General features: G+C 40.8%; 1 protein-coding gene across 3 annotated transcripts in view; it reads right to left on the bottom strand.

Annotated features, from left to right (window-relative positions):
• Nucleotides 1-27503, bottom strand: part of LRRFIP1 (LRR binding FLII interacting protein 1) — an 80413-nt gene that overhangs the window by 31821 nt on the left and 21089 nt on the right. For 2 of the 3 annotated variants that reach the window (XM_087706150.1, XM_087706133.1), the window contains exons 2-8: nt 25255-25341; nt 18689-18721; nt 13959-14084; nt 11551-11721; nt 11029-11121; nt 8681-8773; nt 98-190 (exon numbers count right to left, since the gene is read on the bottom strand). In XM_087706150.1, coding sequence (XP_087562276.1) covers nt 98-190; nt 8681-8773; nt 11029-11121; nt 11551-11721; nt 13959-14084; nt 18689-18721; nt 25255-25341 — 696 coding nt within the window. The remainder of the gene's footprint in view (nt 1-97; nt 191-8680; nt 8774-11028; nt 11122-11550; nt 11722-13958; nt 14085-18688; nt 18722-25254; nt 25342-27503) is intronic. The other variant, XM_087706142.1, reaches the window with a different exon arrangement.

The following is a 27503-nucleotide window of genomic DNA, read 5'->3' as shown; positions in this document are numbered from 1 at the left end:
AGATTCTTTTTGGTACACTGAAATAAAATGCTATTATTTAATATCACTACCTTTTATACTTTATATTTTTTGCTTGTGTTCGTTTGCTTCATCATACCTTTAATTGTTCCTTCAGCAAAATCACCTCCTCTCTAAGATCATCTCGCTCACTTCTTAGGGAATCAAAGAAAACTTTCTGCCTTTCTAATGCCTAAGTATTTAACGAAGAAGCAGAAGATAAAGATAGTAAAATCAGAAAAAAGAGGATATAAAGATTAAGAAATTTAGCAATAAGAATCAGCAATTTTAGATCCACAAGATAAAAGATTTGCATAAAAGAAAAAGGAATGCTTATTTACAGAAATTTCTCTTAACTAACATTAAGGGAGCCCTGATGCACAGTGGTTAGAATGAAATATTGGAGGCTAACTCTGCCCACAACCTGGAGTTCGATCCTGAATAGCTCAAGGTAGATTCAGCCTTCCAAATAAGGACCCGGGTTTGGTGGGGAGGGGAGGCAATATGCTGACATTTGTAAAATGCTCAGGGAGTGCTGCAAAGCAGAGCAGTATATAACTCTGAAAATGATTTCCCTAAACACTCTGTCACTAACTTATCAAGGCAAACCTAGTTCTACTTGAATTTCTTCACAATCTCTTTTTATGGCTATGGCTTTATACACAACTCAGAATTGCAACAGGGCCTTCCTCCTTCCATTCCGATAACCAGTGAATTCTATTACCGCTACAGTGGGCACACTCATTACTATAATGAAAGAGAAATATTATGTATAAAGGAAATGCAATGTGTTGCATATTAATGAAAAATAATACTTAGTTCTGCTCTAAAGACTTTATGACCAAAGATTTTTAAATGTTTAAATTTGCTGTTCTGCTGTTTGCACTAAGAAATATCCTAAATTTAGAATTAATCATATTATAATAAAAGGAAACCATTCAACCCTCTTTCTTCTGAAGGCTAAATAACAGAATGATCCAGTGACAGATGATGTTGAAGTGTTAGTTGCTGAGATTAAATGTTATAGAGGATGATAAAAACAAATTTGAGGAAAACCACTCTGCAATTGAATGGTCCTAACTTCCTCGTCTATCCTTCTGTTAATAAATAACAGAAGGAGTTATTTTAATCACATTGTTGGAGGTAAATACTAAAATCATCTTTTTTTTAAAAAAAAACCTGCCCCAACCTCTTTTTTAAAAACAAAAAGTGCTTGGGGATATAATAGTTAACCAATTTCAGACACTTTTAAAATATATTTTGCTACAATTCATTTTAGTATGCTTTGCCTGTTTGATAACATGCATTAAGGGAACTCCTGAGCTCTGGTTTTCAGATGGCCTTGAGAAGCAAGGTTAATGTTCTTGGCTAAAGGGTAGATTTCTAAATATGCTGTTAGGGAATGGAAAGGCTTCCTGGTCAGGCATGCCTCGTTCATTACCCAAGAAAGAAAACCTCCCCCTCCATTTGAGTAGAGATAAAACTGCTTTTACTAGACATAAAATGAAAGCAGCTAAAGAAAAGCAAGGTCTGAGACAAAAAGGCGCAAATGTCTACATATCAAACGATTACCCAGGACCCTCCCCCTAATGATCCCAACCCAATGTCCAATCTGCAACTCCCAAAGGTGTCGTGTGGGGTTCATCTTCAAGTGGCCTCATTCCGTTGGTATGCAGACACGGTTGACCTTGATCAAACCTAAACACAAGCCATCAGCGTACGCAGAAGATGGTGAGACCAAAACTCCCTTTATGATACTCCTCCAGCACCAGCAATTTCCCTCCCAAATACCACAAACCCACACCCTCCCCATTACTATGGGGACAGCAAGCAAGCAAAGTAGAGGCTGACACTTCCTTTGATATTATTCAGTTTACTGTGGATTGAAGAAGAAGGCAAAGGCAACAAAATTTGGTCCTTCTCTGAAGAAAGTAACGCAGTTACTTTCAGCCAGAGAAGTTGATTTTGAATATAATAAAATTAACTGTGATACACAATAAATGCATGAAAAGAGAGAAGGAAGTCAATTAATACATCTCCTAACTAAACGAAGATCTATGAAAACATGAAATACGCACTGCCACCTCTGAGAACAGAGGAGCTTCAAAGCAGCATTTGTATCCTTATGTAGGCAATAAAAATACACATAATACACGTTGTGCCACCTGATGCATGGCCATCTAAATTACAGCAGTGGATTCAGCTGATTCATCCAAATAAGACATGACACACACAGAGTGCTAATAATATGGCTATCATTCACATTGCGTAAGAGAAGATACAGAGAGCTCCACATCAGCTCTTGACTGACAGGCCAAGAGAAACATACCTACCCCCCCCCCCAGAGAAAGATACATCCAGATGCCACCTGGGTTCCAGATGGTATTTTAAACCTTGAGGGGTATCTCCCAAGAAAGAACATCCATAAGTTCACAAACCAGAGATATACACGGTGTGTACAATTATTAGGCAAGTGAATATTTTGACCATAATTTTTGTGCCTATTTTCCACCTCCAAGCTGTATAGATTTGAATACTTAGTGGATATAAGCCTATCAGATGACGTGTATTTGTGTAATGAGGGAGGGTGGCTTACTAGACTCTGGGTGCACCAGAAGCCTTGTTAGCCTTGATGTAGTGGGAAAATTGGGGGTGCGATTGAGGGAACTGAAAAACCCCTTTCTCAGCAGGACATAACAGTGTGATGGGGGTGCTCCAGCCACATTTCTAATTGAACTGGTGGAGCTGAACACAGGAACCCATGCAGAGACCATCCAATTCATTATGGCTCAGGGGATGATTGAAGCCATGGTCCTGAGGCTTAAATGGGTCAAGAAGTGGAATCCCTCCATAGACTGGGAGCGAAACCAGCTGAAGCTATGGAGGAAAGTTTCCAACCAGGAAGCCGTAATAAAAGTGATAAGGAGCTGCCACAAGTTGTTGATTAGATTAAAAGTGAAAGAAAGTGGCACAGGGAAAGCATGGGTGGGGGGGGGGGAGCTGGATCCATCAATCCCCAAGGAATATTGGGACCTAGCTGAAGTGTTCAGAGAAAGAGAGTCTGATATGCTTCCCCCCCCCCCATTGCCTCATGGACTTTGCTATCAAGATCGTCCCTATGGCCAAGATGCCAAAATCCAAACTATACTTGATGATGCCCTGGGAACTGGAAGAATGCAATATTTTATCGACAAAAATTTGGCCAGGGGTTTTATTCAGCCAACACAGTCATGCATGGGCACACACCCATGCTGCTCCAAGAGAAAAAAAGATGACCGGCTTAGATTATGAGTGGATTATAATGCTATCTGTGTGCAAAATATGTACCTCTTTCCACTGATAAAGGACATGCTAGGTCACCTGGCCAAGCAAAAACCAGACTTAAGGGAGGCTTATTACCAGATGCAGATTAAGAAGGGGGATGAATAGAAAATAGCATTTAATTCCCTTTGGGCTACTTCCAATACAAAACTCTCTTTGGGCTACAGGGAGCCCCACAGTGTTCATGCAGTTAATCAATGAGGTGCTACGTGATCATTTATACAAAGGGGTGTTGGTGCGCTTGGACAATATTTTAACAGTATTTTAATTTACATTGAAATGATGAAAGAACACATGAAACTAATAAGGGCATGGCTCAAAAAAGTTCTAGGGGGCCAACTGTATGTGAAACTCTCCAAGTGTGAATTTCATAAAAACTAAACTGGACTATTTGGGACACCAGATTTTCCAGGAGGGTGTAGAAATGGACCTGGCGACGGTGAATGCCGTCCTAGAGTGGGAAGCCCCTTGTACAAGAAAGCAGTTACGGAGCCTCCCTGGTTTCACTTTCACTAACAGTTTATCCGAGCCTTTGCCCAAAGAGAACTGCCAGTCACAAATCTCTTAAAAACCAAAATAACCACTAAACCAACCACTAAAATGGACAATGGAATGCTTTCGAGAAACTGAAAAGCCTTTTTGGACAAAAAGTTTGTCATTCAGGCAGATGCCAGCAACGTAGAAGTGTTTCTCCTCCAAAAGAAATTACAAAGCGGGGGGGGGGGGGGGATACAACTCTTTGACTAGATCTTGTGCAAACTCTCCAAAGCAGAAAGGCACTGGGCAGTCTGGGAGAAGAAAGTTTACGGAATTGGCTGGGCTCTCCTCACCTGGAGACAATTCCTAGAGAGCAGCAAGGTCCCTTTTGAAATCTGGACTGACCACAAGAACTTGGAAGTGCTAAAAAAAACACAAGAAAGCTATCTCCCAAACAAGACTGATGGACTCAATACTTCAACTGGTTCAACTTCACCCTTTGCTACCTCCCCAGAGTGAAGAATTTCCTGTCCAGGATGCCCCAGTACAATAGCGCCAAAGAGAGGGTTGTCAATTCCATCATTCCTTTCCAACACCAGGCTGCACCAACCCTTACAAGGCAATATAAAGCCTCAAAAGAGCAGATAGCTGGCAACGTATCTCAAGCGCTAAAAGGAGTTCTAGCAAAGTGGTTCCAACCACATAAGAAAGAACTTTCATTAAGGGATGATCTGATGTGGATGGGGAATAAATTGTATGTGCCTACAAACCAGTGAACCCTGATTTTGCAATGCAGCCATGACACTAAGACCGTGGGACATTTTGGATTAGTTAAAACTCTCCACTTTGTGAAATGCCCGTTCTGGTGGCCATGCATGAAAAAAGACACTGAGAACCATGTGGCCAGCTGCCCGGTCTGTGCCTCAGCCAAAAGACACACTGGCAGGACACTAGGATTGCTACAACCCATCACCAGCCTTATTGCCCATGGAAGGGAATATCAATGGACTAATTTTTGCCAAACTGTACTAAATTTAATTTTCATAAGTGAATTATAGATTTCTTCCATATTCACAAAATGTCAAGAGTCCTCAAAATCTGCCCCATGTTCCTGCAGGTACTGTCTGAGATAGACAGATAAAAGGCCTAGAGATAAATATTCCTAAACTACTTCTGAAAGTTTGAGCTCAGTCTGAATATTGAAATCCTCAAAAACAAAAGTTTCAGAGTCTTCCAAGATCGGCTCAGACAGGAAAACTGCCCAGCAGTGGGGTGTATAGAACACCAACAAGATCTTTGATCTATGCAACCCAATGTTGGACCTCTCACATTTTAGAACTGGATAAGAAAATGGAGTCTCCAGCAAGGATAGTAAGGATGGTCTCAGGCACAGAAAACTGAACGTTTGATGAAATGACTCCAGGTGACATTCCCCATCTCCTCAACTATTCCAGATTTCAACCAATTTCCAAATAAGCAATAGATCTCATAATCTAAGCTCATTAAGTTACAAAAATATTTTTAAAAAGAGCTACTCATTTCTGTTTCCCCTACAACATTATGTTCTGCAATCAACAATAGCAGATACTAAAACAAAACTCCCCCATCCCCCGAATTCAGAAACATGACACAACTGCAATAATTTTTCAACTTACCTAGGACTTCCTTAAACTGACCAATGACTCTCACAAACTGTCCATTTCTTCATCATATATATTTCAATAATAGCATAACCCATAATTAAGCCTTGCCACCATTAAAATTAAGCACAATAAATGGTTATAACTTAGGTGACCAGATGTCCCGATTTCAGCGGGAAAGTCACGCTTTATAACAATTTGTCCTGTGTCCCGGGGCGTTTTTAAAAACTCCTGATTTTCTGGCTTCATGTTGAAAGCCCAGTGGATTTGCTTAAGAAATCCTAACCGGGGCAAAACAAAAGACACTCTGTATAACTAACCTCTCTCTCTCTCTGTCTCAGTACTTTCATTGAAGATATTAAAAGTTAAAGCAACAAAACGGAACACCCCCCCCCCGGCGCCCCTTTTACCTCATTTTATAAGAAAAAATGACCAAGTACCATAGAGCTCCAGGAAATGCTTGGCTAGAGAAGCCGCGAGTGTTACTTCCTGGATTTTCCGGAGGGGAGGGGCACGGAGGTTGGAGGTCGGCTCGTGTGGAAAAAATGGTGGCAAAGTTTCTTTGAAAAATATTTCCCTGACTAATTTCACCATTTTAATTTGCTCAGTTCTTTGTATTAACATCTATCTCATTCAGGATTGACTTGGAGTGCTCACTTGTGCCTGCTGGTAAGTGAACTGGGTTTTTTCTTTTCTTTTTTAATGTATTTTAAAATAATATTGTATTTATTGTGCATAGGATTTTTTAAAAGTTTTATTCTGTGTGGATTCTTTTTTTAAATTGTCTTAGACTATTTAAAAAAAAGATTCTATCCAAAATAAATTGAAGCCATTTTTAAAAATTCTATGCACAATACTTTGAAATGTTTTACTTCAATTTATTATGTGTGGATTCTTTTTTTAAACTGTCTTAGACTATTTAAAAAAAGATTCTATACAAAATACAAAATACCAGCTGCAGTTATTCACTTAAGAACTGTGGCAAGAAAGGTGGTATAGTGACCAAAGTTACAATGGCATTGAAAAAAGTGACTGATGACCATTTTTCACACTTAGCGACCGTTGCAGCATCCTCATGGTCACGTGATCAAAATGTTGATGTTTGGCAAGAGTTACAATTTATATTTGTAAATTGTAGTTATCTTGAAATTAAAAAAAATTACAATACTATTTTTGCATTATATGAAAATATTTGTTGCTCCGTATAAAATTTTTAATTAAGCCCCCCCCCCCTGGTTAAAGGTGTCCCTCTTTACCCATCTGAAAATCTGGTCACCTTAGTTATAACTGTGATCCAAATGGCACTTCCTAGAAACATCTGTGCAACCCTCACCTATAACAGTGTCTAGCCACAAATCAGTCTCTCTCTCTTTATCCTTGCTCTGCATTCTTGGCACAATACTCTCCCACTCCCTTAATGCCTAACTTATCTCTCTGGCACATCTGTACACTCTGCACCCACATCGCTGTCTTCAGAAACCACACCAAGTTAAAAACAGTCTGCTTTTTTCATGGGAGAGGGCAGCATCTCACCACACATCTAGCAGCAGTTTTTTAAAGGTTTTTTTTTTAATAAAGGCATAATAAAACATTTTCTAACTCTTTAGCTCCAAAGGTACATTTGAAAGAATTACCAAGAGTACTTGAAGTCTTTAAACAATAAGAAAGAAAGAAAGAAAGAAAGAAAGAAAGAAAGAAAGAAAGAAAGAAAGAAAGAAAGATAGTAAGTAAGTAAGTAAGTAAGTCTCATAAGAGATATGAGTTGTAGTTGAAAAATGCCTTTGAAGCTCTGTTAAATTTTTATGTTGTTTTTTTTCTGGAAAACAATATTGTATTATGAAGGAACTCCCCCCCCCCCAAATGTACATATGTAGGCTCTCTATTTAAAATGTCAGAAATAATATAATGATTTTCACTACATTTTGTTTTTAATTTCTTCAGAGTTTCTGAAATTTTAAGACAATATATATCTTTTATTTAAAAAAAATAAAGTTAATATCAATCTGCAAGAAATACACGCCTGATTCTTGGACACTGACTGGATGGGTTTATCTTGGCAAGAAGGTTCGCCTTCTTCCTACGGCTGAAAGGGAAGTAACTGATCCAAGGTCACCCAGCTAGATCTGTGCCCAAGGCAGGAGGGTTCTAGCCTGACTCTGGTTTCTAGCCTCTCTTACTAGCCTTATCTCTGAGCCTAGATCAGTTTCTAGCCTGATCCTTTAACCGTTAAACTGGTTTTTATACTGGCTATTTCCTATATTATATAAAGATGCAAATATCACTGCATTTTTTTTCAAAGGCATTTTTCAACTACAACTCATATCTTACTCTACCATTTTCCCTAATTTATTTACCACATTTTTAGACCACCAAAGTCCCAAATTCTTATCAGTTTAAAAATAGAAATAATAAACAATAAAAATATCCAAATAGAAACATCTATATACATTATTTAAAAATATAGAAAATAAATAAATAACAAAGCCAAATTATAGCCCAGCCAAGATGGGATCGTGCCAAAAAAAAAATTCCTCTGGAAGAGCTTAGTTTTCAACTGTTTCTAAAAGGCAGCTGGGTGTCCACTGGGAAGCCAAACCAAAGGACTGGTGTGGCCATAGAAAAGCCGCGCGGCCAAGCCCTGGCCCCACCCCACTAAAGTGGGAAGCCACTCGGCATTGATTTTTTTGATTCCTGGCAAGGGCAATTTGGTTAGAAGGGGTTTGCCCCCTAACTGCTTGCTAGGGAAGAGAATGATTAGCCCAAGATCACCCAGCTGGCTTTGTGCCTAAGGTAGGACTAAAATTCACCATATTCTGGTTTTTAATCTGGTGCCTTAACCAACTGGCTCCCAAATAAAATTGGCCCACCCAGTTTCATTGTGCCAATATGAAGTACTATATTTTTCTTCCGAAATCTGTTTTTGGGTGGGAATTATCATCATCAAATTTACCTTAGTACTTAGTATTTAGTATTATAAAACTGCAGGTTTCATTCTCAATGTATCCTTGGGTTTATTCAAATGGATTTTGGAATCAAACCTAATTGAAATTGAAAATTTGGGAGGACTTGACAATTCACTTTGAGTAAAAAATACAGATTATAGCCTATCTATCTGCAAGCTTGATGTTCTGTAGAAGTCTAATAAATTCTTCTGATCCTGACCCATTTTAATTCAGAATGTGAATTTAAAACAGAACATTGAAAACTTGGGGGGGGAAAAAAAACAATGCTATAAAAAACCCTACCCCTATCTTTTTTTCTTTCCATTCTATTGTCTCTTGAAGATCAGTTATTTCACTGACAAAACCCTCTTGTTTTTGTTGCAGTTGTCGGATTTCCTAAGATGTAAAACAAGAAGATAGAAATCAGAGAAGATAGTTAATGAGAAGGTGAACACTCAAGGCTGCAACATTCACAAAGAACAATTAAATAAAAGGATGCATGAAATAAAGCCAAATGTCTGTACGTTCAAATGCATGGATTTACATTCAAATCTCAAAATATTTCAAGATAATATACAGTTCTACAGACTTTCCAATTTCCCAATATCTACAGTATCCCCAACAGATGGCCAAACAATACATTCGTGATAAAGCAAATGTAAAAGTGATAGCAATAAGTTATCTATTGAAGAGCTCTTTTGCTTTGAAACCCACTGTTTTGTCATGGAACACACCTGAACAATTCTATCCTTCTTCTTCTATGCGACAGCCCTTCACATAACTTGAAGACAGCTACGTATCTCTTCTATTTTCAGGCTAAATGTACCCAACATCTCAAAGTACACCCCATAAGTTTAATTTTTGTCTTCCAGACCTCCCGTTTGTTCTCCTCTGAATATGTACCAGTTTGTTAATATCCGTCAACAATGCAGGGCTAGCTGTCAGCCCAAGCGGGTGTGCAGGTGGGCGCTCTGCGATTTCCAGCTGTCCAGCGGACTTATCGAAGTCGAAGCAGTCTTGGTGTGTGTGTGTGGGGGGGGGCAGTGGGAGAAGAAGGACAACCTTCCGTTGAGTGTATCTGGGTAGCAGCCCATGTCAGAAGACGGAGAAAGCTTTCACAAAAATGGATGGGGAAGAAGACTGTAATGGCCGAACCGTAGAGCTGACAGCTGGCTGATGCAAACAGTGGCAAAGTGGAACAACAGTAGACCGGAGCTGGCTGAAAATTTAGTTCTGACTTCTGCAGAATGAGTGGAAGGAAAGGGGAGCAGTTCTGTGTGAAGACCCTAGTGGATTTAAGAGAAGGAGGGTCTCCAGACAGAAGGAGGGTGGACGTTTCTTTCCCCACCCCACCCCCACCCCCATTACAGAAGCGGCACAGGGAAATTGTGGGGTATCTTTAGGATCCATAAGGATAGAAGACCAAAGGAGAGACAAACTGAAAAAGGAGCTTTGGACTGGAGATTTTGGTGGGATTGTATAAAAGAATTGGATTGTGCTGGGGAAAACTGGATAAAACATAGAGACAAAATGGCTTTCCCCTTTGTTTTTGGACACTGACAATGCATTTTTGGAGCAGAGACAAGACACAAAGGAGACAACTACTGGGCAAAAAGGATATCGCACCAATAATGCAACGTGTGACACACACACACACACACACACACACACACACACACACACACGTGTACATGCACGCAAGAGAGGCGCCCCCCCCCCCAATCTTTCCATGCTTTTTTCACCCACCCCAGGCTCCAGAGGCTTTATAGGAGCCTGGGGAGGGTGAGAATAGCCTCCCCGCCCCCCAGAGGCCCCCCAGAGGCTTCAGGGACCTTCGGGAGGCTTCCCTGAAGCCTCCAAAGGGCCAAATACAACCCTCCGAGCAAACCAGAAGTTCCAGTTTGCTCATAGGGTGGTTTTTAGTCCTCCGGAGGCTTCTGGGAAGCCTCCTGAAGGTCCCTGAAACCTCCGGAGGGCTTAAACCGACCCTCTGAGCAAACCGGAAGTGACTTCTGGTTTGCTCATAGGGTCCTTTTTAGTCCTCCGGAGGCTTCAGGGATCCTCCTGAAGGTCCCTGAAACCTCCGGAGGGTTTAAATTGACGTTCCCTAACTTCCTGTTTGTGCATAGGGCCGGTTTTTTTGCGCTCCAGAGGCTTCATGGAAGCTCCTGAAGCCTCCGGAAGGCCTCTGGGGGGGGCGGGGGAGGCTTTTTTCACCCTCCCCAGGCTCCTATAAAGCCTCTGGAGCCTGGGGAGGGCAAAAAAAGGCTTTAAAAAAGGCTGAACTCAGCTGACAGGGCAACGCCTCGCGTTCACCATCCCGGGCCTAGGGCAAACAGCTATGGTCCTAATAGCAGAGGTGAAATAGTAGAGGTGAATGACTGGGGGAGAAACCCTGGGGGTGAACAAGAAGCGGCAAAGGGTACAAGGGGAACAGTCACACACACACACAGAGGAATTCACAGAGATTCAGAGCACCCATTTTGATTTTTAAAGTATTAACAAAGTTGAAGAATATCACAAGGAGAATCACTTTTGTCAGTGAATTTTATTCGTGCAGTCTCAAAATACTCGTTTGTGGGTAGGGAGCAAAACGCTTTCTTCTGACATAATGACAAAAGTCTGTTATTTACACGCATTTGTGTACTTACAGCAAGCAGTTCTTCTTTTTCTTTCAGAGCCTCTTTGAGTTCCATGAACTGGAATTTCAATGTAGCATGAGCATGTTTTTCCCTCTCAAAATCCTACAAAATGAGCATTTTATAATTAGACAATATTGTGTTGCATCTGTACTCAAAATGCTTTTATCCGGGCATTGTTTTGTTTTTACTCACTCTATATGCTAAGTCACGTATTTTATTAGATTTCTGTTCTACCCCACTCATGAATTTATGCCACTATATGTTCTCTATCATGGCCTAGACATAATCTTTTGCATAGTGAGGCCATACTCATAGGATTTACCTGGAGAAGCATACCCTGGGGATAAGGGAATGGAAAGGAATCTCACCTTTATATTTAGTCAACAGTTCCATCAATATTACCATCAAAATAATATTCATTTAGGAAAAGAGTATTTTAACAATTTTTGCCTAAAATCTAGATCTTTCATAGGGTGTTTTCTTCAACCATACAGCTGATAAAGACACTATTGAAGATTTATTACTACTTACTTTGTTTTTTTCTTCAAATTGCCTCTTAGATTCTGCAAGCTGCTCCTCTAGTTCCAATAATGCATCCTGTAGGGTTTCTACTTGGTACATAAAATTTGTTTTCTCATTATCTAATTGAGCATTTGAAACCATAGCTTTCTTATATTTTTCTTCAACTTCATCAGAAGAGTCCTAAAGATAAAGAAAAATTCAAAGGAATATTTTCAATTTATTTATCAGGCCTAAATCTAATAGGTGATGTATCACAGGCAAGACGGACAAACTTTCTTGCAAAGTATGCTATTTGTTCTAGTTTGTTATGGAAGTATCAGAATAGGGTATGTCACAAGGTAATGGCTTCCACTTAAAACTTTTCTGAAAGATTTCACACTTAATTAACTAAGCTAAACTAAAGCAGCATTTGTATACTCACAAACTAATCATACCAACTGAATGTCAAGGATATGTTAGCATATTAGACATTTAAAATGCAACATAATTTAATTGAGTGATTGAACTTAGTGAAGCATTCTTGACATTGTCTTATATATTTACAAATGCATTGTTTTTTTTTAAAGGAAAAAACCTAAATCCTCTGAACTTTTCCCTTTTACATTTTCTTTTCTTTTCATGATGAGAGCGGCGAGGCTGCCTCACCTGACTGCATGTCACTGTATGTATGTATGTATGTATGTATGTATGTATGTATGTATGTATGTATGTATGTATTTGCCTTCATATTATGTCAACACTGAGGGACAAAAAAGACCATCAGCAAACAGCTTAAATCTACAAATATGGAGTCAGGAAAACTGCCTAGAATTAGCTAAGATTGGCAACTAATGCCAAAATAACTTGCCCCAAAAGTTATTTTGATATGTAAGAAACAAGAAGAAAGTCAAGGAAACAATAGGTCCCCTAATGGGAGCAGCAGGTGGCAAGAAGATGACAGGTAGCAGGGAGACAGCAGAACTGCTTAATTCCTTTTCTGTATCTGTCTTGATGCAAAAGGAAGCAACAGCCCAACCTATCAAAAGGCACACAAAGGGAAATAGGAATGTAAAATAGGCAAGAATCTGGCAAGACAATCCCTGTGTTCACCCTGTATAACTACAAATCACTTGGACCCAACGGTTTACATCCCAGGGAATTGGCACATGTCGTTTCAGAACCAATGAATGTAGTTATTTCAAAGCACAGGGGAAGTATGAGAAGACTGGAAAAAAAGGGTAATGTGGTTCCAATCTCCAAGAAACTATAAGCCAATCAGTGGACATCAATATCTGGGAAAACACTGGAAAAGAAAATCAAGTGGTGGATTCATGAGGACCTAGAAATGAATGAGGCAATTACTAGAAGCCAGCATGGGTTTGTTAAAATAGATCATGCAAGACAAATCTTATTGCTTTTTTTTAATAAAATGACTAAATTAATAGATCAGGGAAATGCTGAGGACAGAGCGTACATGGGCTTTGGTAAGGCTTTGACAAAGTAGACAACAGTCTACCTCTAGATCAGGTAGAACAACGTGGGACAGAAAGTACCACCACTGGATGGATTCAACGTTGACCAACTGCATCCAGCAGGTAGACTTCAGTGAAACGTCTACATGGCGGGAAGCATGCACTGAGATACCACAAGGTTCTGCCTAGTCCCAGTGCTCTTCAGCATCTTAATAAATAATCTAGATGAAGGGACAGAAAGGAAACTCATCAAATTTGCAAGTGACATCAAGCTGGAAATAATTGCTAGAAAGTAGACTCAAGATTCAGAAGGCATCCTGACAGACTTAGGCATTGGGCTCTATCCAACAAAATGCAGTTCAGTAATGAGAAAAATAATGTCCTGCACTTAGGCAGAAAAATCAAATATATAGATGTAGAATTGACGGCATCTGGCTCAACCAAGAGTATCTGTGGGAAGGATCAAGGTGTCCTGATGGACGACCGTTTAAGTATAATGATAGTGCCACCTTATACTGCACTAGCGAGTCCACACTTTGAATACTGCAGTCAGTTCTGGTCTCCACAATACAACAAAGATCTTGAGACCATAGAAAGTGTGCGGAGAAGAGCAACAAATGCAATAAGGGCTCTGGAGGCTAAAGGTTATGATGAACAGTTAAGGGAACTAGGTAAGTCTAGCTATCAAACAGAAGGATTAAGGGTGACCTGATAGCTGTTTTCCTGTACTTGAGGGACTATCACAGGGACTATTTGTATTTATTTGTCTTGTATTTATTTATTTGTCTTGTATGCCGCCCACTCCCGAAGGACTCCGGGCGGCTCACAATAGAGGGTGGTCAACTTATTCTCCAAAACATCAGAGGGCAGACAAGAAGCAATGGGTGGAAGCTCAGACCCCAAACTGTGATAAGACCCTGCACTGGGAAACAAGACAAAGCCTTTCGCCGTTAACAAAGGTCTTACCTTAATTTCTCTAACAGAGGCTTCCGTATCAGTTGAGATGGAGGTATCCCCACTGCCTCGGCCAGAGAAGGTTCCACCTAGGGAGGCCAAGGGAGCTGCTGACAAGCTTGATGCAGTTTGGATTCCCTGCAATTACACACACACACACACACACACACGCTCACATTATATAAGTGATGTTTACGAGACAGTTTTATTATACATTTTTACAGGTAGTCCTTCAGTTATGACCATAATGAAGCCTTCAGAGTCAGAAGAATGTTAAATGGATTTGCCTCGTGTAAACACCAGTCATCCCTGCTCTCCCCAGCGTATTAGTTAAACAAATGTACAGGTCATTAAGTTCAGGGGTGGGGGAGATCCTGGGGAGCCTAGTTCAGGCACAGGCATCCATCTGTCTTGGGACTCCCTCACCCCAAGATACCCCATGTTCTATTCCCCCTCCCTTGCGTGCCTTGCGTGCTGACCCACTGCACAACTGACTTGCCAGCAAGAAACATTGGGGAAGGAAAGCTGTGCATGCGCGCCTTTCCTAAATCTGCCCTCCTATGAAGGTGCCCTGCCTTTCTGGGACAAAAAGGACCATTTCCCTAGTTTTCCATAGCTTTCCTGCAGAGAAAAAACCACCTGCCAAACTTTAGCCAGCTACAGCACATGAGCAACAAATGAGAGATGTGCTGGGTCCTTGAAAAACTGTTCTGCTGCTTGTTGACTGCCTGAATGACCCAGCTGGGACTTAAAGGAAAGTCCTAAATAGTTCCCAGAAGGAGTCAACAAACAGATCTCCCCCCATCGAGCCACTTCAATCCCGTTTTGCTTTGATAGCAGCATGCCATAAAGAATAGCGAGCAGGATAGGAGGATCTAGGGAAGGGCAGTGGCGGGATTCAGCCGATTCGCACCAGTTCACCTGAACCGCTAACTAACTTTTTCTGCAGTTCGACAAACCAGCTGATCCCGCCATTGAGTCTGGGAAGGGGGGCCAGATGTAGGCTGGAGGAGGGGGCTGAGTGGCTGCAGCCCTGGCTCACCTTCCTCTCTGCCAGCAGCCGCAGGAGGAAGAGCAGGTGGGAGGGGGTCAGGGATGGTGCCCAACCGGGGAAGCTGAACCACTGTCCAGCCCAGAGCTGCCAGCAGGGGTGGGAGGGGCAGGGCTGGCAGAGGGTGCCTGGCTTGAAGTTCCCAGACACCCCCCCCCTCTCTCTCCCTCTCCCTCTCTCTCCCTCCCTCCCTTCCTCTCTCTCTCTCTCTCTCACACACACACACACACACTCCCTGCTTGCCTGCCTACCTACCTATCTCCGTATCCAATCTCACTTGAAATGACTGGGCACCATACAAATAAAACCAATTACACAAATGATTTACTCCTTAGTATCCTGCTCTGTTTGCACAGTATTAAAGCAACATTTTTAAAGAGCACAACTGCAAAAACCAGTAGAAGGTATAATAATGGCAATACAAATATAATAAATAAGACAATACAAAATAGAAATACCAGCAAGAGTTATAAAAATGCTTTAAAAATCCCCAAAATCCTGAGAAAATAAAAAGAACTTGCTCTCAAAAATCAATTATAAAAGCAATTCAGTTACTCTGGAGGGCAGAAGCACCATAACTTTTCCCCCCGCCTTGCCCTCGCTTTTAAAAGCTTCTTTTCTGTTACAGATAAACTGTTCAACCTGTGATTCTTTGTTCTTGAAATCACTGCTTTGAGATTCTGGGCACTTTAACTCAGATATAAGTCTTAGCTTGTGTTGGTACAACATGGTCACACTTTAAAAGCTTGGTTTTCACACTTAAAACTAAGGTTCTAACTACGTATCTGTGCGTAAGTGTGTGAGAAATGGGCTTATTCTTGTAAAAGAAAAGAACCTGAGTGACTCCATATTCACACTTTCCATCACTCAAGCAGCACCTTTGTAACACATTAAAATAAGATCTTATGTAAAAGATTCACTAAGGGGGAAAACAAGACTATAAAGTTGATTGAGAAATTCCAGGCCAGGTCAGCCTGGCATTACTGGAATCAGCCAGTCTCAGTTCCAGGAAACTGTCATAATGGGATTGATTGTCTTGGTCCTATTATGTCCTCTTATGGTGAAAGAGGATGAGGTGAATTCCGCAAGGTGATTTTTTATCTGGAAATTGTTTGCTGAGTAGCCAAAAGATTGTATAACACAACATGTAAGGGAGGTGGACTATTACTCCAAAATGTATTTAAGCCATGTATTCAGACCTATCCGACATTCTCTTTCTATCTTTGTCCTTTGGCTGACAAAGTAGAAATTGACCCGGGCGAATACCGTGGATGATGCACCATCAGGGAACAGCAATGCCCCTTTGTATGCCGGGACTGGCTTCCTAAAGCCTAGCAAGAATCCGGAGACATTTGCAGCCCTCCCAAGAACAAGTGGAGAGGAGCAGAAAGCTCGTAAACCTTCAGCCAATTTCCAAAAGACACCGTTGGGGGGCACTGAAAATGGCAGCTGCTTCCAAGAGCCCAAGTGCTGCAAAGTCCCATTGGGGCAGGATGGGGGGGGGGGGAGGAGGGGCATATATCATCCCCATTGTTTGTTATAAATGACTATGGAGGCACTGCAGCTGTCATAATTTTGAAACACAGTTGTATGTACTTTGGGGGTATCGGTCATAACTTTGAACAGTCACTAAGTGGTCTGACATTTCTTGAGGACTACCTGTAACATTCCTTTTGAGTTGTTGAAAACTACATTGTAAACCAATGGTCACCAACTGGTGGTCCGTGGACCACTGGGGGGTCCGTGAGACAAAACTATTTGCAATGTTTATATTGCAGTAAATCAGGGGTCCTCAAACTGCAGCCGCTGGGCCAGATGCGTCCAATGGACATTTCTGTTGCTGCAGAGTTTCCCCCCTTTGGGGTCCTTTTGTACGGGTCGGAATGGGGCAGAAATTCTGACTTGGGGTCTCCTTCAGCCTTCTGGCGTGGGGCTTTGGGCGAAGTCTGGATGGAAGCACCACTGGTGGCAAAGAGCCGGAGGGCCTCGTTCCAGTGGGACTGAATTATGGCCTGGAACTGGCTGACCATCTCAGCCCACTGAGCCTCCAGGGACCAGCACCTGGCCTTGCACTCCTGCAGTTCTTCCCTCTGCTTGGAAAGCCTACGCTCCTAGTCCTCAGCGAGGTGCTTCTGCTGAGCCTCCTTCTTGGTCAGATCCAATCTGAACTGAGCTGTTTTGCCAACTCTTTCTCACGGTGGCTGCTTAGCTCCAACAACGGCTGCCTCTTGGGGCCCTAAGGAGCCCGGGTGGGCAGGCAAGGAGTGACAAGGCTGGCAAGGCGCCCCCCCGGTGTGAGTGACATCAAGTTGGTCACACCCACCCAGTCACATGAGCACCTTGCCATGCCCACCCAGCCAGTCACTAGGCAGATATTAGTGGCCCGCAGGATTTAAAATTATGAATTTAGTGGTCCTTGAGGTCCGAAAGATTGCGGCCCCTGTTGTAAACCATTCCATGTATAAGATATTCTACTCTTCTAGTGGCTCTGTACCTTCAGTTACTACTTCTTTTACTTTAAGGGCATGCTAAACATATATATATGTGCTTCAGCCAGCAACAAATGAAATATTCTTATCCAATGTGTGTGTCAAAATGTATTGTCAGGCTTACTCTTTCAAACAAATAAATGGGAAAGGACATTAAAACATTGTCATTGTTGACTCAAGCAAAACTGACTATGTTATAAATTGTAACACAAAGCTAACAAAAATACCACAGCAGAACATCAATGGTATTATTAACAAATTCACTAAATCACGTTTCTAAATATTAGATGGCATGTTTAGACATTATAATAAGCCAGCTCACAGCCACTGGCTTCCTTACTCATTAAACCTTCCTAGTGTCACCTCATGACAATTTCCTCTATTAGGAAGAAGCCAAAACAAAACACAAAACAAACAAAACACCCAATAGTTATTTAGAGTAGGAATGTGCAGAGGGTTCAGAAATATTTCCAAAATGCCTGGTTCAAGCATTAAATGCTGTTTTCTAAGAACTATATTTCATCCTATTCCCTTCGTTTTTAATCCAAATTGAAATTATGCTCTTTTGAGGAACGTTGCTTCATGTATTGTGCAAGGTTTGAGCCCTCTGACTAATCTGCTTTATGATTAAGCCTTTTTTGGGGGGAGGGGGGGCTTGGGGGGAACAAGAGTAAAAGACCAACAACTATTTTCATCTTTGATGCTACTGGCTGGGACTCGGCTTGAGGAGGAGCTGAAGTCATTTAAGCATATATCACAGGCAGCTGCCACTGGGACTAAGTTGACTGAGACAATTACGCTTTTTTTCAAATTTCTATTATTCCCTACGATGGAACATTCAAAACATTTCGCATTTGGTTCTGTTCTGAATTGTTGCCAAAGAGTTGTAATGCAACATGGAACATACCCAGCTTGGAATTATCAGACCAACTATTTGATGAAGCAAGGAATTTATTTCAGGGGTTCCACAGCTTTGCTTCTTTCCTTGTAGAGGACAATTACGAATGAGTATATTGCTATTTGTACTTTTCCATTGGCAGTCTGATTCAGAAAAATGATTTATTCCATTTTAGGTCAAAAAGAAAGATAGGCTTTTAGCACAGGGGATCATTCGGTTGAATTGGTGTTATCAGGATACTGAGAATTATTAATATAAAATAGTACATGTTAATATACACTCAATCTTAACACATATTGCTTACCTTCTCAAAGTCTTTTTCAGGCCTTTCTTCAACCTAGAGCGAATAAGAAAAAAGAAAACTTAATTTGACAATAAGGTGGCAAGTCCATGAACTGCTTCATTTGAAGATATGTTCAAAGAATCATAATTCTTGACTTACAACCTTTTAGTTAGTGACCATTTAAAATTCGAATGCACTGGTCATTCAAGTGACGGGCAGCCAATCCTTACTTTTATGGCAGTCATAGTATTCCAACCATCACTTGACCACAAGTAAGGCACTTGGCAACCAGCGTGTATTTCTTTTCTTTTTTTTATTAAAGTTTTCTTTTATTTTTAATTTTCAAAACAAACACAACACATAAAATCTTCCTTTTTTACATACTGTGGAAAGTGTATCAGTTGGTTACAGAAGACTTTCGTGCATCTCTTCCACAGTCATCAAGCATAATTCATATTAACTCAAGTATTTTAACTCAGATATTTATACATGTTACCGTCATCATACCTCCATGTTCATTTGACTATAGTTGTTTAAACGTCCTTCATCATAAAATATACCAAGATTTAATACATAATACATTTAAGATTTAATACATAATACATTTAAGATTTAATACATAACCACATACTGGCATTTCATTTACTATTTCTAAAATCCTCCAATGACACTAAATCCTTATATCCTTATATAGAGCCAAGGTGGCACAGTGGTTAAATGCAGCACTGCAGGCTACTGCTAGATCAGCAGGTCAGCGGTTCAAATCTCACCGGCTCAGGGTTGACTCAGCCTTCCATCCTTCCGAGGTGGGTAAAATGAGGACCCAGATTGTTGGGGGCAATATGCTGACTCTCTGTAAACCGCTTAGAGAGGCCTGAAAGGCCTATGAAGCGGTATATAAGTCTACTGCTATTGCTATTGCTATTGCTATCCTATTCTAGGTAAACATCCATAATATTTAATAACAAGGTTTTCTATCCTTCTTTCCAAATCACTGTTTACAATTTACATCTCACTTCCTTATATTGTACCCATACGTTATTGTTATTATCATTATCCTTCCTTTATTTGACTATATCCTGCATCATATCATTTTACCCCCTAGTAATCAAGACTTAACTAAATCTAACTTATTATTATTATACAATTGTATCAGAGCGGCCAGTTGTTTCGCCGGATTTGGCATTGGTTACTAGTCGGGCCCCATCCAGGGGCCTAGGACGTCGTAACGTATTTTCGTAATATGCGTGCAGATCCAAGCAGTGCGGCTTTTTGCATTTGACTGATGGTGATTTTGTCAATTTTTAACTGTTTTAAATGTAATTCCAGTGCTTTTGGAATTATTATTATTATTATACAATTGTATCACAGCGGCCAGTTGTTTCGCCGGATTTGGCATTGGTTACTAGTCGGGCCCCACCCAGGGGCCTAGGACGTCGTAACGTATTTTCGTAATATGCGTGCAGATCCAAGCAGTGCGGCTTTTTGCATTTGACTGATGGTGATTTTGTCAATTTTTAACTGTTTTAAATGTAATTCCAGTGCTTTTGGAATAGCACCCAGTGTGCCAATTACCACTGGAATTACCACTGCTGGTTTGTGCCATAGTCGTTGAATTTCGATTTTTAAGTCCTGGTATCTTGCGATTTTTTCATGTTCCTTCTCGGCGACCCTGCTATCACCTGGTATTGCAATGTCTATGATTGTGACCTTATTTTTCTCAACCAGTGTGATGTCTGGTGTATTATGCGCCAGTATTTTGTCGGTTTGTATACGGAAATCCCACAAGATCTTGACCATCTGATTTTCTGTGACTTTTTCAGGCTGATGTTCCCACCAGTTTGTTGCTGTTTTAATATTATAATTTTTGCACAAATTCCAATGGATCATTTGTGCTACTGAATTGTGCCGCAATTTATAATCAGTCTGCGCGATTTTTTTACAGCAGCTGAGTATGTGATCAACAGTTTCGTCAGCTTCTTTGCAAAGTCTGCATTTGGCATCATCAGAGGATTTTTCGATTTTGGCCTTAATGGCATTTGTGCGGATAGCTTGTTCTTGCGCAGCCAGGATTAGTGACTCTGTTTCTTTCTTTAATGTACCTGTTTTTAACCATAACCAAGTTTGTTCACTGTCCACTTTATCTTTTATTTTTTCCAGAAATTGACCATGCAGTGCTTTGTTCTGCCAACTCTCCATTCTTGATTTTATCACATCTTTTCTGTATTCTTGTTTTGTCTGTTGGGCCTTCAGTAGATTTTTGTTCTTTACTTCGATTAATAGATGTTCTTGGCTTTCTTTTAAATAATCAGCCAGTGCATGTTTTTCTTCTTCAACTGTTTGCTTCACTTGTAATAATCCTCTGCCACCTGATTTTCGGGGCAGATATAGTCTATCAGTATCACCACGTGGATGTAAACTGTAGTGCATTGTCATTAGCTTCCTGGTTTTTCGGTCCAAAAGGTCCAAATCAGCTTGTGTCCAGTTAACTATGCCAGCTGTGTATCTTATAACTGGTATTGCCCAGGTATTTATGGCTTTGATTGTATTTCCACCATTCAATTTAGATTTCAAAATTTTCCTAACTCTGTTGGTGTACTCTCGTCTGACAATAGTTTTTACTTCTCCATGCTTGATGTTATCCAACTGCAGAATGCCTAAGTATTTGTAGGCTTCATTTTCTTTGCATTTAATTAGTTGGCCATTGGGCATTTCAACTCCCTCAGATGCAGTGATTTTGCCCCTTTTTATGGATACAGTGGCGCATTTTTCCATGCCAAACTGCATTGAAATATTGGTGCTGAATACTCGGACTGTATTTGTCAATGATTGGATTTCTATTTCTGACTTTCCATAGAGTTTCAAATCATCCATATATAGTAAATGCGAAATTTTTTCAGCTTTTTTGGCTGTTTGGTAGCCTAATTTCATTTTTTTTAAGATTACTGATAGTGGGATCATTGCGATGATGAAGAGAAGAGGTGAAAGTGAATCACCCTGGAAAATTCCTCGCTTGATATTAACCATTCCGTAGCTCTCATTCCCTACTGCCAACTCAGTTCTCCATTGTTTCATTGCCTTTTCAGTAAAGGATGTAATATTTTTGCTAATGCCAGTTGTTTCTAAGCATTTTATGATCCAACTATGTGGCAGTGAGTCAAATGCCTTTTTGTAATCAATCCAGACCATATTCAAGTTCGTTTTTCTGTTCTTACAATTTTCTAATATCATTTTATCAATTAGAAGCTGATCTTTTGTGCCCCTGCTCCTTCTTTTGTTGCCTTTTTGCTCTACTGGCAAGATGTTGTTTGTTTCCAAATAATCCATCATGTTATCTGCAATAATGCCTGTGAGTAATTTGAAGGTTGTTGGCAAGCATGTTATTGGTCTATAGTTTTCAGGTGTTGTTCCTTTAGTTGGATCTTTCTGAATCAAGTATGTTTTTCCAGTTGTCAACCATTCATCAATTTGGCCCTTTTGTAAAATTTCATTCAGTTGCCTGGCCAATATTGCATGTAAACTGGTCAGATATTTGAGCCAGAAACCATGTAATTGGTCCTTTCCAGGTGATGTCCAATTCTTTACCTTTTTAACTCGATTTTTGATCATCTCAGTTGTTATTTCTAATACTTGCATTTGTTTGTTGCCAATGCTTTTCTCAAAGTCATGTATCCACTTTGCTTCCTTGTTGTAGTCCTTTGCATTTTCCCACAATTCTTTCCAGAATTCAACTGTGGCCTGCTTTTCTGGTTTTTCACTTTTGGTGTCACCATTCACATTAAGACTTTGATAAAAACGCCGTTGGTCTGATCGAAATTGCTGATTTTGTTTAAATTGGATGATTTGTGCCTCATATCTTTCAATTTTTCTAGCTGTTGCTGTTATTTGCTGTTTTACAATCTCTACAGCTTCATTGATGTTTCTTGTATCCAATCTATATCTTCTGATTAGCCGATCTATGATTTTGTTGTTTTTAAGTCGTTGCTCATGCATGTTCTTTAAGTTACTAGCATCTGCCCTTAATTTTTTGATTTTTTGTTCTAAACGGATTTTCCACTTTGGCTTTGGTGCTTTTTCTGTTGTGTGACTAGGTACTTTAATTTTAATGCCTAGTTCATTAGTGACTATTACAGCTGCGCTGTACATTAACTGGTTTGTTTCCAAGATGGATCCCGGTTCAATTGTTGAAAACACTGCATTAACCATTTTCATGATAGGGGCCAAAATTTTCTTAGGCACAGTTTTTAGTGATGGTAAACGTTGCCTTTCCTCATTAAGCAGAAAATGTTCCATGATCTTATCCTTCAATTCTTTTTGTTTTTGAGTTAGTTCATCAGTTGGTTCAATGATAACTGGTTCTAGTGGTGGTGATGTTATTTCCTCCCCGAGAGCTTCTTCTGGGAGTTCTACTATAGTGTCTTTAGTTGTGTCTTGAATATCAGTTATTTCCGCTTGTGATATTGTTTTTTGGGTTTTGCAATTTGCCTGAATTTCCTCATGTTCAACTTCACTAAACACTTTATTCCGTATAATAAATCGCCTTTGATCTGCTAGTCGTTGTTCAGTAACATTTGAATCTGGATATTGTTGTTTCCATAATTCATACATTCGCTTTAAATATCCTCTTTTTTCTGGCTCTGAGTTGTAGTAACAGGCCATTATGGCACGGTTTTCATCTGCACTATATTTTTGTCGTTTTGTTGGCTGGTCCACTTGTAGCCCACTTGTCGACGGATGTCCAGGGACCCCAACATCCGCCGCGGCCCTTGTTAACCCGCGCGACGACCGATGCGGTATGGAATTCTTATTCGTTTTTTTCACCATATTGTATGGGTTGGCGGGGGGGGGGTTTACGGGACCAGATGCCAACCTGATCCCAACCTTCCTCCTTTCTCATCCGGGCTTGGGACCGGCAACGGCGGAGTTGTTGTTGTTGTTGTTGTTGTTGTTGTTGTTATTATTATTATTATTATTATTAACCTTTATATATAATCCAAAAGGGTTTCTCTTCCTTTCATGGGTGCCATTCAATATTCATATCCAGTTATTACTTATCATAACACTACACATTGTATACATTATTATCATTATCAATTATTTATTTAACTATATCTATTATCACTAAATTTCACTAGGTTTAGCTAGTTTTAACATACTCTTCCATCTATCAAACAGTATCTTTCCAATAACAAAACAGTATCATATCTTCTGCCATTTGTGGCATCAGTCCTCTAATCATCTCCTTAATCAGCTTTGTATGGACTCCTCTTACCTCGCAACAGGACAGAAACAACTGTCCCTGAGGGCAGCAGCTATCAAATTTAGATAATTTGGAAGTTTTAGAATAGTCAATTATAATTAAAGTTATTCCAATGAATGTAAACAAATTTTAGTAATTTCCTACCTAGGAGCCAAAGCAGTGCTTGGACCAAAAGACTGAGAGGAAACTGGGAGCCAATAGGGAATGGTGGAATATTTAAGAAAATTCCCTCAGTCTATGGACCAGTCAGGCTGTGACTATATCCAAGTGTAACCCCTCCCTCGACTCTACAGGAAAAAAAGACACCATCTACGCAATTGTTAAGAGACAACTTTCACACAAGTTCATTTTCATTGTCTCAACTCACATTAACTTTAAATAGCAATAGACCAGACAAAATATGTTTAAGTAAAATTAACATTTTGAAGTTCTATACTGTTATGTAAAATAATTGTTATTCTTTTCCAGTGTTTAAAGATGTTAAGAGTCAGGATGCGAAACAACAAGCTTAGGGTCAATCCAAGCAAAATATAGAAGCTTTGGTTGAGGAAGTGCTCTAATTCCAGATTTATTCCATCTTTAAATCTGGATGAGGTCGTTTATCTATGAAACTTATGAATTGGCTACTCCAATCTATGGGCGTGCTCTTCCATGATAAATCATTTTATAACTAGTGTGTTAAAATGAAGCATCAGCTGACACTTGATTATCTCAATATCCAACGCTTCATGCAGAGATTAATTACTCTGCCAAGAGAGACACTGGATGGATCTCTGGATACGTAAGGCTTCCATGACACCAAAGCAGGAGCTGAAGAGGCAAACCAGTGAGCAGTTGGGAGACTTTTGGTTTTGGCATAAAATTGCAATAGAGAAGGAATACTGCTAACACTCAAATATTAACATATGAATGAACAAAATATGAGGGGAAAGTCAAGGAGAACTTTTATGTTTATGTGTTTGTATATCTGTGTATGGATATATGTTTCCTTTTGAGAGTGAGCATCAGAATTTCATTTCTAATGTGTGCCAGTGTGTTCACTGAAAAAAAATGACAATAAAGATTGTCAGATTTCGTGCACATAATCAACAAGTTTTCATTTCAGTTGCATTCCTTAATAGACTGTCCTCAAGTAGGAAGAACGAGATGCATTTTATTTCTAAACATGCATGCTGGTATTTTTTGAAAAAGAGATAATTTCATAACATTCTTGTAATGGGCACCAAGTATGACTCTTACAAAAATTGTCTATTTTATCCCAATTGTGAAGAAATTGTTGTACTTCAGAAGTCAAGATAATGCAGACAATTAAGAAGCCCTCACATACCTCCTTCTGGTGCTTCTCAAGTTCTTTCATCCTAATTTCCCGTGCTTCAGCTCGTGCCGCACGCTTTGCCGCGAGTCTTGCTTCTCCCTACCAAAGGAAAAAAGTGTCACAAGATTGCAGCAATATCTAAACTGAATTAGCTTGAAGGTCCGGGCTCTTATTATCACATTAACTTTATAATTATAAACCCATATAGTATGTTTCGATGATAGCCAGTGCGATGTAATGGCTAAGATATCAGACTAGATTTCTGAAGTTATGAGTTCTAGTCCCACCTTAGACAGGATGTCAGGCCTGGAAGCTATCTTTTGCCTTTTGGATTTCAGGCCTGCCACACTTTCTACTGAGAGCCAAGGTGGCGCAGTGGTTAAAATGCAGCACTGCAGGCTACTGCTAGATCAGCAGGTCAGCGGTTCAAATCTCACCGGCTCAGGGTTGACTCAGCCTTCCATCCTTCCGAGGTGGGTAAAATGAGGACCCGGATTATTGGGGGCAATATGCTGACTCTCTGTAAACCGCTTAGAGAGGCCTGGAAGGCCTATGAAGCGGTATATAAGTCTACTGCTATTGCTACTGTGGGGAAACGGGAAGGAGGATTATACAGAGTTGGGTGATGTGTAGCCATAAGAACATTCTTTCTCCAAAAGCCCCTGAAACCTGGACGGGTGAGGATGGGAGGAATCTTTCTTCATGGCAATGAAGGACCGGACCATGGGATAGACACGTGGGCGTTGGAGGCAGGGTCTTGAGCTTTCAACTGGGTGGGAAAACCTGGAAGTTGTGCCAATATGACTCTTTTAAGAAGTTGGAATTTTGAGGAACCTCTTGCGCCTCGGATTCTTCATTTATTTTGGATGCTGTTTGGAACCCTGAGACAGGAAGCCACCTAGCTGATCTCAGGCCAGTCACTCTTTCTCAGTTCTAGGAAGCAACGAGGGGAAATTCGCATTTCTGAAAATCTTGCCAATGAAACTTGAGCCAATGCTGACTTGATTGCACACAAACTATTTTTAGACATTTGCAATTCCTAAAGATTGCTGTGATGGAGGTTTCATCTGAAAATGTTAATACGATAGGGTAAGAGCCTTTATCCCCATTAATTCAAGGGAAGAAATTGTAAAATTGAAAGTGTGGAAAAACCCTAGAGATCCTGGTTCAAATCCCTTTCTTCTAGATTCCTGGAACCCCTTTAGCCCCTTTTCCAGGCCAGACATTTATTTGGGTATTCAAGAAATCTCACTGAGATAGTAGGGTTGTCTTGTCCTTTTAGATAAAACCACCACCACCACCACCTCCTATCTTGGGAGGAGAAAGCAGTTTTCTCTCTATTTACAGTATAATTGGGTTTTGGGTTTTATTAACACTTATAGGCCGCCCTTTTCCCTGAGGGGACTCAGGGCGGCTTACATGAATCAAGGGAAGGGGTATACAAACAATAACACATACAAAACATAGAATAAAATAATAAGCAAGCTTCATTCATCATTCGGGTGGGGGCAATTATCTTTGTCCCCAGGCCTGACGGGCTAGCCAGGTCTTAAGGGCTGTGCGGAAGGCCTGGACGGTGGTGAGGGTACGAATCTCCACGGGGAGATCGTTCCAAAGGGTCGGAGCTACTACTGAAAAGGCTCTCCTCCGTGTAGTTGCCAGTCGGCACTGACTGGCAGATGGAACTCGGAGGAGGCCTAGTCTATGAGATCTAATTGGTCGCAGGGAGGTGATTGGCAGAAGGCGGTCTCTCAAGTACGCAGACCCACTACCATGGAGGGCTTTATGGGTGACAAGTAGCACCTTGAAGCGCACCCGGAGATCAACAGGTAGCCAGCGCAGCTCGCGGAGGATAGGTGTTATGTGGGTGAACCGAGGTGCACCCACAATCACTCGCGCGGCTGCGTTCTGGACTAGCTGAAGTCGCCGGATGCTCTTCAAGGGCAGCCCCATGTAGAGCACATTGCAGTATTCCAGCCTAGAGGTCACAAGGGCCCGAGTGACTGTTGTGAGAGCCTCCCAATTCAGGTAGGGTCACAACTGGCGCACCAGGCGAACCTGGGCAAATGCCCCCCTGGTCACAGCCGTCAAATGATGGTCGAAAGTCAGTTGTGGGTCCAGGAGGACTCCCAAGTTGCGAACCCTCTCTGAGGGGTGTAGAATTTGACCCCCCAGCCTGAGCGATGGAGCACTGGTCGAATTGTTGGGAGGAAAGCACAACAGCCACTCGGTCTTCTCCGGGTTGAGTACAAGCTTGTTAG

Source organism: Thamnophis sirtalis, unplaced genomic scaffold, assembly GCF_051295495.1.
Source record: "Thamnophis sirtalis isolate CommonGarterSnake01/CBP01778 unplaced genomic scaffold, rThaSir2_p1.2 scaffold_1, whole genome shotgun sequence".
Classification (NCBI taxonomy): Eukaryota; Metazoa; Chordata; class Lepidosauria; order Squamata; family Natricidae; genus Thamnophis; species Thamnophis sirtalis.
This window is presented reverse-complemented; position numbering and strand designations above follow the sequence as displayed.